This window comes from Coccinella septempunctata, chromosome 7 (assembly GCF_907165205.1).
Source record: "Coccinella septempunctata chromosome 7, icCocSept1.1, whole genome shotgun sequence".
NCBI lineage: Eukaryota > Metazoa > Arthropoda > Insecta > Coleoptera > Coccinellidae > Coccinella > Coccinella septempunctata.
The window spans coordinates 5301921-5318840 of record NC_058195.1 but is presented as its reverse complement, the minus strand read 5'-3'; the positions used below and the strand labels follow the sequence as shown (position 1 = coordinate 5318840).

The 16920-nt window shown below is 33.5% G+C and overlaps 5 protein-coding genes across 8 annotated transcripts; 2 read left to right on the top strand and 3 right to left on the bottom strand.

Annotated features, from left to right (window-relative positions):
* Positions 1-1066: 1066 nt before the first annotated feature.
* Positions 1067-4217, bottom strand: LOC123316586 (poly(A)-specific ribonuclease PARN-like). The gene is made up of 12 exons (XM_044902735.1): positions 3951-4217; positions 3701-3893; positions 3483-3646; positions 3278-3428; positions 2929-3217; positions 2747-2868; positions 2318-2436; positions 2053-2163; positions 1865-1990; positions 1721-1807; positions 1402-1642; positions 1067-1351 (listed from the first exon to the last, which is right to left on the bottom strand). The coding sequence occupies exons 1-12, from the start codon at positions 4045-4047 to the stop codon at positions 1258-1260; spliced, it is 1794 nt and encodes a 597-aa protein (XP_044758670.1). The 5' UTR covers positions 4048-4217; the 3' UTR covers positions 1067-1257.
* Positions 4218-4672: 455 nt separating this feature from the next.
* On the bottom strand, positions 4673-8420 carry LOC123316977 (stimulator of interferon genes protein). Of its 3 annotated transcripts, none has more exons than XM_044903306.1 (9): positions 7974-8420; positions 7823-7934; positions 7726-7767; positions 7299-7588; positions 6005-7087; positions 5352-5615; positions 5121-5295; positions 4878-4991; positions 4673-4821 (listed from the first exon to the last, which is right to left on the bottom strand). In XM_044903306.1, exons 2-9 carry the CDS (start codon positions 7839-7841, stop codon positions 4751-4753), a joined length of 2058 nt encoding a protein of 685 aa, XP_044759241.1. In that variant the 5' UTR covers positions 7842-7934; positions 7974-8420; the 3' UTR covers positions 4673-4750. The 3 variants fall into 3 exon arrangements, with proteins under 3 accessions (XP_044759241.1, XP_044759240.1, XP_044759242.1); XM_044903305.1 differs by having other exon boundaries at positions 7987-8420; XM_044903307.1 differs by lacking the exon at positions 6005-7087 and having other exon boundaries at positions 7987-8417.
* Positions 8421-8443: 23 nt separating this feature from the next.
* Positions 8444-9428, top strand: LOC123316979. Its single transcript, XM_044903309.1, has 2 exons — positions 8444-8766; positions 8819-9428. Exons 1-2 carry the CDS (start codon positions 8622-8624, stop codon positions 9334-9336), a joined length of 663 nt encoding a protein of 220 aa, XP_044759244.1. The 5' UTR covers positions 8444-8621; the 3' UTR covers positions 9337-9428.
* A 139-nt stretch (positions 9429-9567) lies between these two features.
* LOC123316978 lies at positions 9568-10861 on the top strand. The gene is made up of 3 exons (XM_044903308.1): positions 9568-9812; positions 9871-10053; positions 10113-10861. Exons 1-3 carry the CDS (start codon positions 9703-9705, stop codon positions 10789-10791), a joined length of 972 nt encoding a protein of 323 aa, XP_044759243.1. The 5' UTR covers positions 9568-9702; the 3' UTR covers positions 10792-10861.
* Positions 10862-11379: 518 nt separating this feature from the next.
* Positions 11380-16623, bottom strand: LOC123316780. 2 transcript variants are annotated; one of them, XM_044903000.1, is made up of 4 exons: positions 16310-16623; positions 13913-14386; positions 12383-12732; positions 11380-11933 (listed from the first exon to the last, which is right to left on the bottom strand). In XM_044903000.1, exons 2-4 carry the CDS (start codon positions 14377-14379, stop codon positions 11533-11535), a joined length of 1218 nt encoding a protein of 405 aa, XP_044758935.1. In that variant the 5' UTR covers positions 14380-14386; positions 16310-16623; the 3' UTR covers positions 11380-11532. The 2 variants fall into 2 exon arrangements, with proteins under 2 accessions (XP_044758935.1, XP_044758936.1); XM_044903001.1 differs by lacking the exon at positions 16310-16623 and having other exon boundaries at positions 13913-15118.
* Between the last annotated feature and the right edge of the window lie 297 nt (positions 16624-16920).

The window sequence follows — 16920 nt, the reverse complement described above, 5'->3', positions numbered from 1 at the left end:
CCTATACAAATCATCCTAAATAAATACTCCCAACAGACTTTCATTTCTAATACGATTAATTTGTCAATGAATTTATTAAATTTTATTTACATAAGGAAAATTCATTTATTCTTATTAATAAGTACTCCGATGCGGACGTTGTGTTTCCATGAAATATCCTACTTATTAACATATAGGTATACGAAGCTTTAGGCCTTAGAACCAACATTGACAAACCCAAAATCATGGTAAATCCGCCAGAAAACCTTCAAACAAATATCAGCGTGGAGGATGAAACTCTGGAACAGGTCGAGCAGTTCAAATACTTGGGAAGCTTCATAAATACTAGGGTTCACCTGGACACGGAAATACACAATCGTGTCAGTTCAGCATCACTGGAATTCTGGAAGCTAAAGGACAGAGTGCTTCAAAATCACGACCTCAATCTGAAGACCAATACAGCTGTTTACAAAGCAGTGGTCCTCCCAACGCTTCTTTACGGAAGCGAAACCTGGACTACCTACAGGCGACACATTGAACAGCTTGAACAAACGCAATAACGTCATCTAAGACAAATAATGCACATCAGATGGTTCCACGAAGTTACAAATGCAGAAGTCTTGCAGCGCGCGAGTTGTAACACAATTGAGACTCAAGTAACGGGGGCCCGACTCAGATGGAGCGGCCACATTCTGAGGATGCAAGACACAAGAGTCCCCAAAATAGCTCTGTATGGCGAATTCACAGAGGTAGCTCGGAAACCAGGAGGCCAGTATAAGCGGGTCAAGGATTTACTGCATCAATCCCTAAAATCAGTTAATGGCAATCATAACTGGGAACAACTAGCGTTAGACAGATCACAGTGGAGGTCTTTGGTCCACAGTTATAATGGCGACTCGAGAAGAATACAGCGGCGGCCAGATCTGGTTGGATCTGTAGGACACGGTTGGGTCTCTTCAGTGACAGGAAGGCACGCAGTCAAAAGTAGCCCTAAGAAATCATAAATTTGATGCCACGATGGCCTTTTTGTAGATTTATTCTGGGTAACGAGATTCTGCAATGAATGAATTGAATGAAAGACAAGGCAATTCAAAGAAAAATTTAATATCATACTAAAACTTTTTTGTTCTTAAATAAAATTGTCAAAAGTCAACAAGTAAACACATCTACTTTCATCAAGATCTGAAGACTTTCAGCAAGCCATATTAATAAACACACTCGAAATATACAAAAAATAACTATATACACAAGACAAATGGAATTTGTTCCAGAAAACCATCACCATTCATCACAAACAGTGAATGTTTTTGACATCGCCGGCGATTTCTTCTTCTTAATCACTACCTTCTCTTTTATAGATTCTAAGCTTGATCTGAAAATTAACTATGAATATTTCACCATTGGTTGAGTTCAATCACTCACCCTTCGCTAATTTTACGTTTTCTAACACCAGCATAAGGGCTTTTGTTGGAAGATTTCTTTTGGCTTATTTGGAGTGATTGAGAAGAATTTGTTGTTTTGCCTTCATGGTGGTATTCATGAAACAATTTAACTGCACAAATTTTATTCTGTTTCAAAGATTTATATGCAATGGTTGCTTGGTCCCTTTTATACAAACCCACAAATGCAGATGAGTCGTTAATCCATGAAACAAATACATTTCCTAAAATCATAGGTTTCATAACTTTCAAGATCTTTAGGAAAACAAGATATAGCTAACTAAAAAATAACAATAGCTCACCAAATGGACTGAATAGTTGTTGAATATCAATCGTCTTCCATTCATTGGGAAATGTTACATGAAAAACGTGGTCACGAGAAGGATTAGCTGCAATGTTGATAAATTTAAATAATTCCATCATAACACAACAATAAATTTACTTACGGTCATTTCCTGACAGATTAATATAAGGGTTATCTTGAAGCCTCATCAAAAATATCTTATTAAAATATGGTTCTACTAAATTGAAAGAGGAAAATGTTTCCTTTGGCGTCATTTGAGCTTCTTTGCCTGTGGAGATTTCAAATCATAAGTAGCTCAACTTAATATGTACATATATTTCAAATAATTACCTATATAGTTCCACATTGCTAGAAAACTAACACCTGTTATGAAAGCATCAAAAGCAGCTTCGTGTTCTTTCTTATCATCCAGAGAATAACCACAACAATCATCTTCAATTTCTACAAAGAGGAAAATAGAAAATCTCAGTAATTCCATGAATGTATTCTAATTTTCAAGTTATATGTTTCTAATTATTTTATACTGGACACGAGATGTGTTAGAAATTTTTAAATAAAAAGTCTGAATATGATAATTTTCCCCAATACAACTTACCAATTGTTGGGATCTCAAAAGGATCCTTTTTCACAGTATCTACTAAAGGACCAAGGGCACTTGAATTAACTAGATCTCTGAATACCGGACTGGAGCTCATGAATTTTGTATCTAAAATACTAAAAACACATGTGAAACTTCATTTTCGACAATGAATATTTATGATGTATAATAAAAATGTGTGAATGTAATTGTGTTGTATGAATTTTCACAAAAATCCCTCTTAATTCCCAGAAAGCCAAAAATTAAAAAAACAATGAGAAAAGCCAATTGGGATCGGCATCAGCCAATAGAGCGAAACTTCTTAGGAAGACTACAGAAACCCACCCTTAGTGACCTAAAATCACTCGGTCTTATAAATTTAAATTGATTTTTTCCACAACAAAATAAAGGATTCGTGACAATTAATTCAAAATTAAAAATACTTACTTCGGAAACAAATTATGAACGCACTCCTTGAATTCTTCATAATTGTCAGGTAAGGGAGTCAAAAACTTGTCAATGGTGTGTAATATATCTAACAACAAATTATGGCCAACAACTAATTTACCCTGCAAAATATGCATAATCATAAACTTTATAAATATACTCCAGAGCAGTATAATACCCACCGATTCTACGATCATCCTCAAAACCCTTGTGAACCCAATACATTCATTTAGTATCTTCATATCATCATCATATTTTTGTTTTGCTATCGATTTCAACTCATCTGCTGATTTAACGCGTGTAACATGTAAAACTCGATCTTTATTTTCCAACTGCTTCGTTTCCACGCATATTTTATCGCCGAAAACGTCAGCTGTTTCTTGATAAATCAATTTTCTGCAGAATGGATTACATTTCGGTAATTGAAGAGGTTCTGTTTCATCGCCTTTCAAGTATCCATCAATTGATTTCCTGAAAAAGTTTCATTCTCGTTCGAAATTGGTTAAATGAAAGATGAATTATTATTCCTACATTACATCATCAATAAGCTGTTGTTCAGTAGGGGGAATGGCTATTTTGTCTGGTTTATAATTTACCGATGATGAATCAGGTTTTTCTTTATGTTTCTCTTCTAAATTTTCTGAATACTTAGTTTCTTCTTCTAAGTTAAGGTAAGATATACCTGAAATAAAACTGTTGTGGAAATGTTTATACAGCTCACAAGGAATAATACAACCTTCTCTGAAGAGTTTGTTAAAATCAAACCCTTGGGAAATCAAAAAATCTATACTAGAAGTCTGACATAAAAATCTTTGATCAGGTATATTCCTATTCAGGGGTCGTCGAAATATATAAAAATTATAACTGGACTGTTTGAAAATGTTAACTTCTTCATCATACCTGTAATAAAATTATTTCATTATAACTATACTCAGAACTTTTTGTACTACCTACTTGAATGCGGTAATGCCATATTGTATCACTAAAAACTCTCTACAATTTTCTCTCACTTTATTATAATATTGTTCGATAGTATCAAAAGCATTAATATTCCTTATCGTGTTCAACCCTGTAAGTTCACAATCAATAGAGAGGAAAGTGGCTTCTTCAATAGATTTCTTCACTTTGGGTAGTACTTCCTCAAAATCTTAAACAAAATGAACGAAATTCTAGTAAATATAAAATATGAAAAATTAATACTGACTTTGCCTAGTGACATCCATGGCACCTGTTTTTTTTTTGAATAAAAAAATAAATAGAAGTTTCAAAGTACTTATAAAATACCAAAACAATTTGATCATTTATTTTTGATACTTTTTTTTGGCGTTGAGTTATAACCAATATCCAATTATATAGAGATAATTGATAATATGTGAAGTAATATGTTAGTTGAGAAAACTGGATTTTTTTTTCAAATTTTGCTGTTCAAAATACAGGAAATGCAGCCTACCCACATTTTAGTCTATTTGTCAGTTTGCCGAGTTTGAGGTTATGTTACAATGACAGTGGAACAGTGGGTCTACCGGTTGGACGTCAAATAAACTACTCTGATCTGTGAAAAAAAGAAAATCTTTGATCTGTGGCTCTGTCACCTGTTCTGGATTTAAATTTACTTCATGTACTGGAGGGAATCCCCGATTAACAAAATATCGATTGATTAGTGATGTCTGTAAATTGTTAATTGCATAAGCAAGGTAGATTGTCCGAGTAGGAAAATGTGTGATTTTTTGAGTATAATGGACGGGAGTTCATCAGTATTGAATATATAAAAGAAATGGTTTCATAATAACATATATTTGGTATGTTTTGCAATATTTTTTTAACAATACAATACTTAGCGAAAAAAATTTAACAATTTTATGTATTAAATAATTATAAAATAAAAAAAAACATTGTCAAATCCTTTGCAGAACAATAAAATATAAATGAGTATAGAGAGAATTTTTTGAATCGAAAATGTACAAATTGTGGAAGTTTCATAATAGTTCATTACATCTTCTTTGGTCACAACCTTTTTCTTATTTTTCTGAGTAGTATGGGAGCTACATCCCTGAAGTTGCCTTTTTCATCACGATCTGGAAAATAAACAACAGATGTAATCTGAGGGTCACGGAAGGTTTTAAAACATTACCATCATAATAAATCAATTCACATAGATTACTAATGTCTGGATCATTCATCACTAAATCTCTTGTCGTCAAATAAAAATGCAAAACGATATCATCTTGGTGCTTTTTGAAGTTTTCTGAAATTCAATGAAGACAATTCTTAATAATTATCGAATTGAAAGATTCCAAAAAAATGATGGTGAAAGAAATATATACTTTATATGATTGGCCAAAACCAAAGGTTGAACAAATTTATGAGTATTTACCGTTGTATTTTCCACTAGCTTCCAACGCTTTGAAAAAAGTTCTTAATGGAGTAGCATATTCTGCACAAACATAGTTAGGCTGCTTTGGGTTCTGTGGATCCCTAACTTTATACACGGAATTTTTATACACTCTCTTCTGAACTCCAGCTATCGTCAATTGCTTTTCCTCTAAACTCTGAAAAGAATATTAATTAAATCAAGATCAATAAATTTGGGGAACAAAAGACTCACGGAACTCAAATGAATATTGGTCCCTTCTAAACTAACAGGGCACACAGCCGACTTTGGTACCAATATGAAGAGTTTGGGAAAAACCTGGACGTTATGCTTATCAGAATATACTTCAATAATTTCAATTAAATTCTTGTCCTGTCCACCCGTTTTTGGTAAAATCAATCTCAAATATCCATGGAAAAATGAATGAGCCATTGCCGAACTGTAGTTCAAACCATCATCTTCTTCGAATCGTAAAGAGTTATAAATGGAGGCTTGTTCCTAAATTCAATAACGAATTAATTAATAAATTGATAATAATAAGAATAATCTTTATTTTAAATGATTCTCATACAGAAAAACAAGTGAAATGGTATAACGATCATGCAAATGTATTTTTTCCACTTCCTGTATATTTCTCACATATATTGCAATTCCTCTGTGGTCTCCATCATTCCCACAGAAACAAACTCTAAAGAATGAAGTTCTTGCTGCCAAAAATCTATGTTAGGCTTCCATTTGACAACTCTCCGTTAGGCATACAATTGTTGTGTTTATATTTTAATTTTTAATTTCTTCAATTCCCAGTGTGGGAATTTTTCGATGGAATATTGTCAAACTTCGATTCGATACTTCTGAATTGATGAAATGTACTGATTGATTCAATTTACCTCTGAAAAATGTTGTCCACGTGCGAAGTCGAAAGGAGAGAAATATATTCCTGTGGGCCAAAACTTATTCTTATATATTTGCTTCTCTAAGTCTATTGGAACTCCGACCATGAATTCCTTAAAGCTTTTTTCTGATTTTGTATCCAAAATCTGCACATTTATTTCACTGATATCCACTGACGCTTTCTCCGCAATATATAATCGAATATCAGATTTTTCCACAGAGGCTTTCACTCTAGAAATGAAAAGCCACAGTTTTTTGTTCACTTTGTCCGGATCGACTGATTGGAACTTGATATATACATCACTTTTTTGTATTCGTGCAGTTCCGATATTAGCTCTTCGGTTTTTTGATAGTTGCGTATTTTCATCTGTCTTGTTTTCTTCATCTCCCCCAAATTCGAAAGATTCCTGTTGATTTAATTGTTTATTAGTTTCCTTCCTTGTTTTGTTTGTATTTGAGATAATTTCAATTTTCTCATAGAGATTAGGTTGTGATGTTGAAATTGTTCTGCGATCTGTCATATCATGAGATTTCAAGACGGAAGAACTTTGTTCGGAAACTGTTATAACTTGTTTTTCATTAGTATGTAGTTCTACTTCATTTGCATGCAGCTTGTCGGGGTTGGGAACATTCTCTTGTATCTGTTGTCTGCCATCTTTGGTGTTTATACTTGGTTTTTTTTTCACTTCAATCGGTTGCAAACTTTTTATATTTCGATTCTTTTCAGTTTCTAATAACTCAATTTTTTCCAGCAATAGTTGATTATTTGTTATCAGAATTTGATTCTTATCTTTCACTGCTTTGAGTAATTCTTTCAGATAGGAATTTTCCACACTTAATATTTTGTTCTGATGATTCTCTTCATCTTTGGATTGACTTTGCCCTACATGTTTGCAGATAGCTTGGTTTTGATTTGCTGACTTTTTCAGACAACTATAATGGAAAATATCTTCACATTCAGTGCACTTAATACCTCTCGTAACTGTTTTTCTGCAATGAGCACACTTGGTTTTCTGTATTTTCTCAGATTTTTCTGAACGAATTTCCTTATCTTTTTCACATTCCTTCATCTCTGGCAACTACAATGAAATTTTACAATATCGAGAATTTTTACCCACACTTTAATATGTACTGAAGAATTAATTCCAAAAATCAGTTCACGTTATTCTTCTCAAACATATAATCCTGATAAAATAATACCAAATTTTGGCTACATTCGGATGATAATGATTGCTTAATGTTGATCGAAATGAATGAAGAAGATATTGATCATATTAAGTGGGTACTTACAACTCTTGTAACTTTTCCTAGAAACCATACAAAAAGAGCAATGCTAAAGAATGAACGTCTATCGAGTTTATTCAAGTCAATTAACCCATGCTTGTTGTAGAAGTACCATTCCACTATTGCAAACATTGTAGCAACAAAGCATGACTCTCTTGTGAATATGAAGGAGTTGAACAAGTGTCGTATGCTATTTTGATACCTTGGCATGAAATGATTAAGGAGTTCCTCAAAGGAAAGTATGAGTCTGTACAAAGCTTCCATTGCATAAAAGATGAGGACACCATAACTGATCGCTTGAAAGTAAACAATATGTATTACAGCACAGTTGAACAGTGGTGTAAAATATGTAATTTTTCAATTGACTAAGAATAACCATTCTGAGGACACGATTTAAATTAAAATTTTGAATGGAGAATAATTGAAATCTTACCTTCAAGGCATATTTCATCAAAGTCATTTAAATAAAACGTACCTAGGAATTTGAAAAGTTAGATCAAATATCATTTCTGCTACTTAAAATTACTCACAATATAAAGATAGTATCATGAAGAAAATAACCAATTTTTCCGTTAATTTAGAGCGCACTTTTGGTATTGTAGAAGGAAACTTTAATCTGCCTCCTTTATCAGCTACTACATACTGCAATAACAGATATTTAAAAAATCTGGTATGTTTCACATAAATACTCTACCGTTTTCCAATCATTTGAAGATTTTCTACTGCTACTGCCTGTTGGCGGCATGATTCGCAACTCGTAACTTTTACTTTTTGGAATATAATAATATAAGATAGTACTTAGAAGAGTGATACACTCTTCTTTCAGTGTTTAATATTTTGAAGAATAGACTCTTATCTTTGTGTTCTCGAGCAGATTCTTATCAGCCAAATTTCATCATCTCAGCAAACTGTGAACTTCAAAACAAATGCATCGATTTCTATGAATACCCACTTCAGTTGATTTTACAGTGTTATGTTTTTCCCCTAGTGTGGTACATCTCATAGATTAAAGTTATATTCTGGTTATATCAGAGATATAGAAGGGTTATATTCTCTTCAATCTTAATGAACACAGATTACTCATGAAAGAACTCATGAAGTGATGCACAGATCAACAAATAGCGAATGTTACTGCAAAAGTCGATTTTTAGGTTAATCGTCTCGTGTCTGAGCTAAGAACGTCTTAAGAGTGAAGAATATTTGTAATCTATGGATCTCTTTTCTGTGTGTATGGATGTCAAGTGTCATAGTATGATTTCAATTTTCATTGTAAATATCAGCATTTAAATTCTTAGAAATTCTCAATTTTTTCTGAATTGAATATAAATAATGACTATCCATGATGCTGATATAAATCAAATACCCGTGCGACCCATTGCAACTCTGGCAGATAGAAGAGAAGCAAGAAGGAGGAAAATTTTGGAAAATGCAGAAAATCGTTTGAAGAAATTAACTGGAGTGGAACAAAAATCTCGTAAATGTCTGATTTCATCATCTAGTCTTAATCATGAAGTTCTGGATTTTAGATATTCTCATCGATGATTTCCGCCCTATACAATATGAAGAAAGAAATACTGATAACGATGATACAAGGCTTGTAAACGATGTACTGCCTAATTCAACATCGAATTCTACTGATCAGCTCTCTTCTTGGCAGTCCTCACATAATGTGAACTCTTCAAATGGACTAGGAGATTGGAAGAATAATAAACTTACCATCTTGATTGGTATTGCACTGATGGCAAATTTATTCACTATATTATCAACAATTTTCTACGAGGATACTGACTCAAGTCTGGGTTATAATATGATATTTCTTCCATTTTTAGGTTTCAAATGCTTAGAATTTTATTTACAGAAAAAAGGTATTCCTGAAACTAATATTCTCCAATTATTTTTAATGTCAAATTTGAAGAATAATCATCTTAAAAGAATGCTCATGTATACTCAGTTCTTGACTAGTTTCACTCAAGATTTGTGTATATACTTCTTTGTCTTCGTTTGTATAAATAAATTTATACAGATAATTACAATATTCAGATGATAACTGTAGATTGCTTTATTGTTTGAAAACTTCCATTATTTTCCTACATAAATATTGTATATTTTATTGAATAAAATTGATGAGAACAAAGTTATTTTGAACTTTTCCTGTTAAATAATTATTTTTAGTTCCATATAAATAAATTTTCCTGACGAGTGCTTAAAGAGCACTATTTTTAATCATTGATATTCTGTGGATGTTTCTTCTGTTCTAAGAGTTAGGTTAGGTTAGATAACCTAACTTTTTGATAAATTATTATTTTGAATTTTGTAGATATCTTCTGAGAAAGTTGCATATTAATCATATTATTATAGGGATTGTCACGGTACATACAATACATTTCATTATAGCAGGAACTCACGTGAAATGGAAACACCTGTTCTGAGTAAAACTCAGAAAAAGTTGTCTCTTACTGGAAAAAAAGCAAAGAAGGAAACAATAAAAAATGTAGTAGTTGATCCTCACAAGAGTTATTGGTAAATGGAATTTTCAAATTGAAGATAATGCATTGTATATGGATATTTCATTTTTTAGGCCATTAGTCGAAACTGAATTGGATACCTTAACTGTTGTATTGAAACAGAGTCTTCCTAGAGTCAAAGCAGGAAAAATTAACGTTCCTTGGAGGCTTTTGAAAGATATTCCTAAAGATAAAAGAAAAAATATAAGGGATATATACATAAGAAAACACCATCCTGTAGAAAATATTATTAAAAAGTAAGTGCCTGCCTTATAAAATATGTATATGGCGTTATTTTTGAATATCTGCTTTTCAGTGATCACTTAATTTTTGGAGTTAATGAAGTTACAAAATTACTTGAGTCAGATTGTTGTTCTGCAGTTTTGGTCGCTGATATGAACCCTCGAATAGTTGTGAAGCATATTATAGAAATGGCTGTACTGCGAAAAGTACCAGTTTTAGTTGTGTCTACCCTGAAGCAAATATTGAAAGAGTGTTGTGGTCTAGAGAGTATGGCTGTTGGAATCAAGAAAAATTTACCAGACTCTTCAATTTTAAGAAGTATTGTAGAAATTGTAGGGAAAATAAATGAAAAGTATCCACCAAGTATAAACCATATAAACTCAAAAAGGAGTAATATTTTCCTGGATATTGAAGAAAATGGAAGTCTTAATAATGTTCAAACCTCGGAAAATAAGAATAAGCAAGAGAAGTCCGTCAACTATCATCTTAAGAGACCATCTGATGGTCAAAGAGCATTTGTTCCTGAATCAAATGAAGATGATCCACATAAGGTCATTGGAATAGAAGCCTGCAGCATATCCGAACTAGATAATGTGGCATCATTAAAGATGAAAGATCCGACCTATGAAATGGTGAATCAAGCCATGAAAAAGAAAAACCTGAAAAAATCATACAAAGCTTTAGTTGTGAAGAGATTGAAAGGAAATAAAAATAGACAAAAGGATAAAACTAAGAAATCGAAGAAAAAATGAATTCTTGTTCAATCATTTCTGTACATTGTAAATTATTTTGAAAAAAGTCATTAAATAAGCAATCAGTTTATCATACTTTTTTTCTCCAGAACCCCCCCACACTTACATAATTGACTGGATCGCCTCAAAAAATTGAAGATTTGATGAAAATTGCTTCTGCTCTAATCTGCTAATAATTCTTCATTAAAAAGTTCATTCATATCAAAAATTAGGCTTAATTTATTACATCTTCAAAGTAGAAACCACAGTCAAAGTCTAGACGAGCTGCGTCATGGCCTACAAGTAATATAAGAGGCCAGAAGTTACCCTTAAAATGCTACTTAGTCTGTTCTATAGCCGTGTTTCTTTTTTCTAAAAATGAAACTATGTCGATTCAAAAAGATGTTCTTCTACTATTGAAGCATATTGGAAATTTGATTTTTAGTTGTAAATAATCTGTCCTGGCGGTATAAAACTAAAGAGGTGTAGCTAATTTTTTATCTATGCCCAACTTTGCTAAAATTATCCCATTTTCAATCAATTCGAATCACTATGCGCCGGTGAATACTGTAACACCAGACGAAAGGACGTAAAAAAAAACAGGAAATATAAAAATCAACAAAACATTTAATTTCTTATTCAAAACAAAATATAATATCTTTATCAAAAATAAATTAAAATAAATAAGTATTCAGGTAACTTGGAACAATGAGCAAACTAAGTTAATATCATATGGAATGTATCATAAAAACAACAAAAAAATCAGCATTCATTCTTCTTTTTCTTTTTGGGAGATTCTTTTTCATTTATTGCTAGTGTACTTTCGTCTTGATCACTTTCTTCCTGATAATCCTCCTCCAACATGTATCTCTTGATATTTTTCTCTAGGACAGTTCGCAATATTTTACTCTCTCTGAGTATTTCGTCATTGACCGACTTCTTTCTCTTTGAATTTTTCTGCGGTGAAGACTCGGAACTTGTCGCTTCGTTCGTAAGAATCAAATTTTGTAGTAAACTACCAAACACTGGAATCAGTGTCAAGAGTTGGCTTCCAACGTTTTTATGGTAGTCCAACCGCTCCCTCTCTAACTCAAGGCGTCGTTTTTCGACAGATAAATTTTCTCTTTGAATATCCACAAGATCCTTGAGCAGAACATTTATTTCTGGAAAAAAGAGCTTCATTAAGCACGATTTGTATAGGTATTGAAATGAATATGAGGGATATCATGATGCAGGGGGATACAAATAGCTGGGCGTGCAATAATCCACATCGGCGTTCTTCAAATTTCAAAACAACTTAGTCCATTTAGGCAATCTTTATAGTTATGCTTCCTTAGTTGACAACAGAGACAACTTCTCTGGGTTTCTGGTCTCTAGGTGATAATGTCCTGTGAAGAAGCCAGTATAGGCAGGCGCATATCTTATTCCTAATGAGATCAAAATACTTCTTAATTAAGCTATCCATCGTTTCAGTTACTGAAGAATGTAGAAAAACCATCTGGTTTCAGAATGGTCTTCTCTATAGTCAGTAACTGAAACGATGGATAGATACTCTATTGAAGTACCTAAGTTATGGAACATCAATGCTCTGGATCATTTGATGCATGCTTACCTCCGGTGCTACCGCAATTTTGTGGCTGGGCCTGCAACTGCTGCAGTGACTGCATAGTAGCAAGATTCGTTTTCGATGAATTTGTTTCGCCATTAGTCACTTGAGGCTTCTGTTGCACTATAAATAGGGGAAAAGGCAATGACGGTACACCATTTGGCCTATTATTATTATTGGCTGCACTGTGAGGAGATGTAACTTGTTGTGTTTGGAGGGGTATGGCAAAATTGGTCAAGCTTGGCATTATTGTTGGATACTCCTTATTGGACTTCTTGGACGTATTTTTCTCGTTTTTATGGGGGGCTGGTGTGAGCGATGGTAAATTGGTCGTTTCTTCGCTTCCATATTCAGACCTAAAATCAGAATCACGATAGAACTCAGAACCGGCAACAAACAACTGAAGTTTGGGGGAGTTCTGCACCATATTCTCGACGTATAATATTTGGGAAATCAACAATGGTGTAAGGTACCAGAAGATTTGTATGTTACCAAAAATTCATGTTGGTGGCTTCAATATACTTTTTTCAATTGACACAGTTGATGTGTTTCCTTTCAAATTCAGTTCAAAATACTTCAAAAGAATAGTAAGTATTTGATATTTTCATTTGGTTCCAAAACCTCTCATCGTAATTAAATCTGGCGCAAAGTTGTAGGTAAGCATAGCTTTACCTTTACCTTTAAGACGATAAACACATGTCTATAGGTACCAAAAAAATTATACCAAATGTTTCATTTATTAATTCTTCATTGCAAAATGCTCGAGTCCTATTCTTCCAATACTGTTTTGCAATGGCAATTGTAAAACGTTAAAGGTATTGGAGAATAATACTAGAAGATTTTGCAATGAAGAATTAGGTAATACAACTGACATATTTCATGACAATTTCACTACAATTTTCCAATTTAAAAAGCAATTTTTTTGTGATGATTTTATTGGTTCTTATATTAAGCGATTTTAGGATGATTTTATCGCAAATTTAGAGTTACATTTTTGCATTACCAAAGTTGAAACTTGTTGGTAGATCGAGCAACATTTGGACTGCCGCGTCGTCAAGTAAACATCAAGAACAAAGTTCAATCCTTTGATACAGAGAAATTCCTCCATTTCAAACAACGAGAATGTCAAATTGACGTAAGAAAACTATTTGAAAAGCCTTTTTACTCACACTTAATGGAACCATTGCTGAAAATAAGATTGTCGATAGCATTTCTCACTTCATCAAAATTTCAAGTCGATATACCTAGTTCCATTTGAAACATTCCTTCACCTTTCTTCAGGAATTATTTACGCGAACAATATTCTGCCAGTAATTCGATGTATTCGTGAATTCTGTCGAATATTGTAGTCATGGAGAAGAATTAGAAATTTCGAAGTGACTGGATTTTTTCGATAAACTAATCGAATTTGCTTATTCGAATGATGCGTGTAAAGGATTAGATGAAAATAAATGAAAATTTATTGTTACTCGATTTGGGTGGCATAGAAAATGTGCTGAAGGTATAATTTAACTAAGGGTATTTAAAAGCACTTACTCGTGGTTGCTGGTGGTGGTGTACGACTCCATGTCATCATTAATTTCTATGTCTTCTATTTCTTGCTTGATATCCTCGCATCTTGGCCCTTCGAGGACGTTGTCCTTGTAGAGGTTCTCCTTCTTAATGCTCTCCTTCGACAGAATGGAGTCCATCGCTCTGTAATGGGGCCAGTCCGGATCTACAGTGCCGAGGCCAGCGCCGGACTGGACAGTTCTCTTAATTCGATGGTACAGACATTTCAAATTTCTGATTCTGGTTTTGATCTCATCCGGCGTTCTGTAAAAACCATGTCTTTGCATGTTGGCCGCCAAAATTCGCATAACGGGTGCCTTGCGATGCGTCAGATACAATTTATTCTGAATCTGAGGACTACCCCACAACTGTATGAGCAATTTGGTCTCGTCTTCGCGGAAATTGGTTGTTCGCTTCTTTTGTAGCGTTCTCATAGAATGGTGCGACGCCATGTTTTATCTGGGAAGTATAAAGCAATGTTTTTGACTCAGCACAATTCGCTTTTGTTATTTTGGCAACCTAGCCTGCCCGAATGAGTGCTCGTTTTGCTGTCAGATTCGAATTAGGTCAATTGGGGATATTTTCGAAATTTTTTTGGACAAAAAATATTTCAGGTGCATTACGTACTTATATTTTGTGTTATGAAATAAATGGAATATTTATGAGTATGTCCTGAAAGCATACATTTTCTATATGAATGAATAATTTAACACTGTTGTGCAAAGAAACGAGGTAGACTTATTTCTAGAAGTACCTACATCAAATTTTCTCGAATATTGAAATACCTGAAGTATTCAATTGTCATTAAAAGATTCTATTCGTGAATTATGAAAACAGGTACCTCTTCTAGATCACTCGTAAGTACGTCTATTTTCAACTCTGCTATGAAAATGTATTTTTTTTCAATAATTTTGAATTTATTAGAAGTTTTGAAAAATTACTGTCCAAAATATCCAAGCAATCATTAACAGAAAAGAAAGCTCGCTGAAATTTCGGAATTTATTACTAGAAAATTGCTCTTTTAGGATATACGTATATCACATTGAGATTTTCAGATCTACGATGAATTTTTTTGGGAGATACCCTTGTCGAAAGATGTCCATCTAAAAATATTTATCACATTTAGGTCTATGATTATTTTTCTGGGAGATGACATTTCTATAGTTCACTTTGAGAAATCCATATTCATTAATGTGCCTTTCTACACTTGCAGTTCAAACAAAAATCCTAAAACGTGTTCAATTATATATCAACTTCAAATTCTTGCAATTATAGGACTATATAGTTCAATATTTAATAATAATACATATTTCATTTTTTCTTCAATTAGTTCAGTTTTGTACCCTTGAATTTGAACGCCATTAAAAATTAACGACAGTGTGATATACAGCATGTTTCATGTAAATTACGAACAAATTCAGGATATTACCCAATCTTTGAGTTATTTTGTGTCGCAAAAGGTATAATAAGTATATGCAAATGAAATTTGATGGGTTTTAAGCATCATTATCCTAGATAAATGTATTAACAAGATAAAAATACTTACGCGTCACAATATTTTATTGTTTGTATGATGAAAACTGTACCCCATATACGAAAAAAGGCACGAGTAATTTTTTTAACGAAAAGGAAAGAGGAAATGAAAGAAAAATGAGAGGTAAAACTACCCCTTGAAACCTATTAAATTTCATTCGCAATAAATAAATGGCCACTTTGAAAAATTCAAGTCTAATTCCGTATCTCAGAAAACGAAGCATTTACGAACAGAAGTTATATAGCCTACTGTCATTAGTTTTCATGCAGAATCACCCCCTGAGGTTTGCACTCACTTACTTACACCCCGTATATCGAAGAAAATATTTTGAAAATGAGAACCTATTCGGAAAATTTTCAGCGCCATTCCAGTATAAGAACAACAATTTCCCCTATAAATATACGGTGACATGACATCCCCCAAATTGTAATTGGCAGATAAAATTAACTAATTTCGAAACAATATGGAAATACCTTTCAAAATAGCATAAATACATTGTTATATAAAGTAAATCTCTTTTTCTCTTGTGTTCAGACAACCTGTATAGCCCTCGACTTCTTTGCTCAGTAAAAAACACATTTAAGTCACCTTTCTACTTTGTACAACTAGGTACTGAAGTATACAACCATTTCAATCTAATCGATGTTGATCTCGAAACTAGAATTGGAAAATTTTCGTATTCAATCTTTCTTCTTATTTCGCAACAAGCAATGCGCAAAATATCGCAGTAGTCATTTAAACATCCCAAGTCTCAAGAAGTAAAAATCCAAAATAAACAGTTTTATCGATACACAGATTTCGAAGAACTGTGTCCGAACGATCAATAAATATCCATGCTACAAACTCACCTGAATCTGCGAACTCAAAATCCGATGTGTCGCACAAAAACAATACTTAGATAAAGACGAGTAGACTCAGTAAACGTTCGTAGACAGTCCGATATAGGTTATATTATATTTTCCATAATCCGTGCGATATTGAATCTTCTCCAACGGTTCGAATATCGTGTTTTTTCCTCTGGAAAATTGGGGTGCTATGGTGTTTTTCTTTCACAACAAAACGAGCTCAGTCAGGGCCCTGACTGAACACCCTACTGAAATTAAATCGATGCAATTCAGCACGCGCAGTCTGCGCTCCACTTAAGTATTAACATTTGGCGGTAAAGGGTGCTGTATGGCGTAACGTGACGTCATAGACAGGGTAGGGAGGGATTCCCTAACGGTTTCAGTAGTACGAATCTTGCGAATCGTTTTATCCAAGCTGCCTTGGATGCGCGCTCATCCCCAGCTGACCCTTCGTAGATATTGGATTAAGGATACTGGGAGTTGGTTGGGGTAGTACGCATGCAGGGGTTGACTTAGGGGATGATGGGAGGGGTTGATCGATAACTGGTTTTCGTTCACGTGATTGGGAACATGCAGACTGGTCTTTTGAACTTTCATCCATGTAGTTCGTTCGA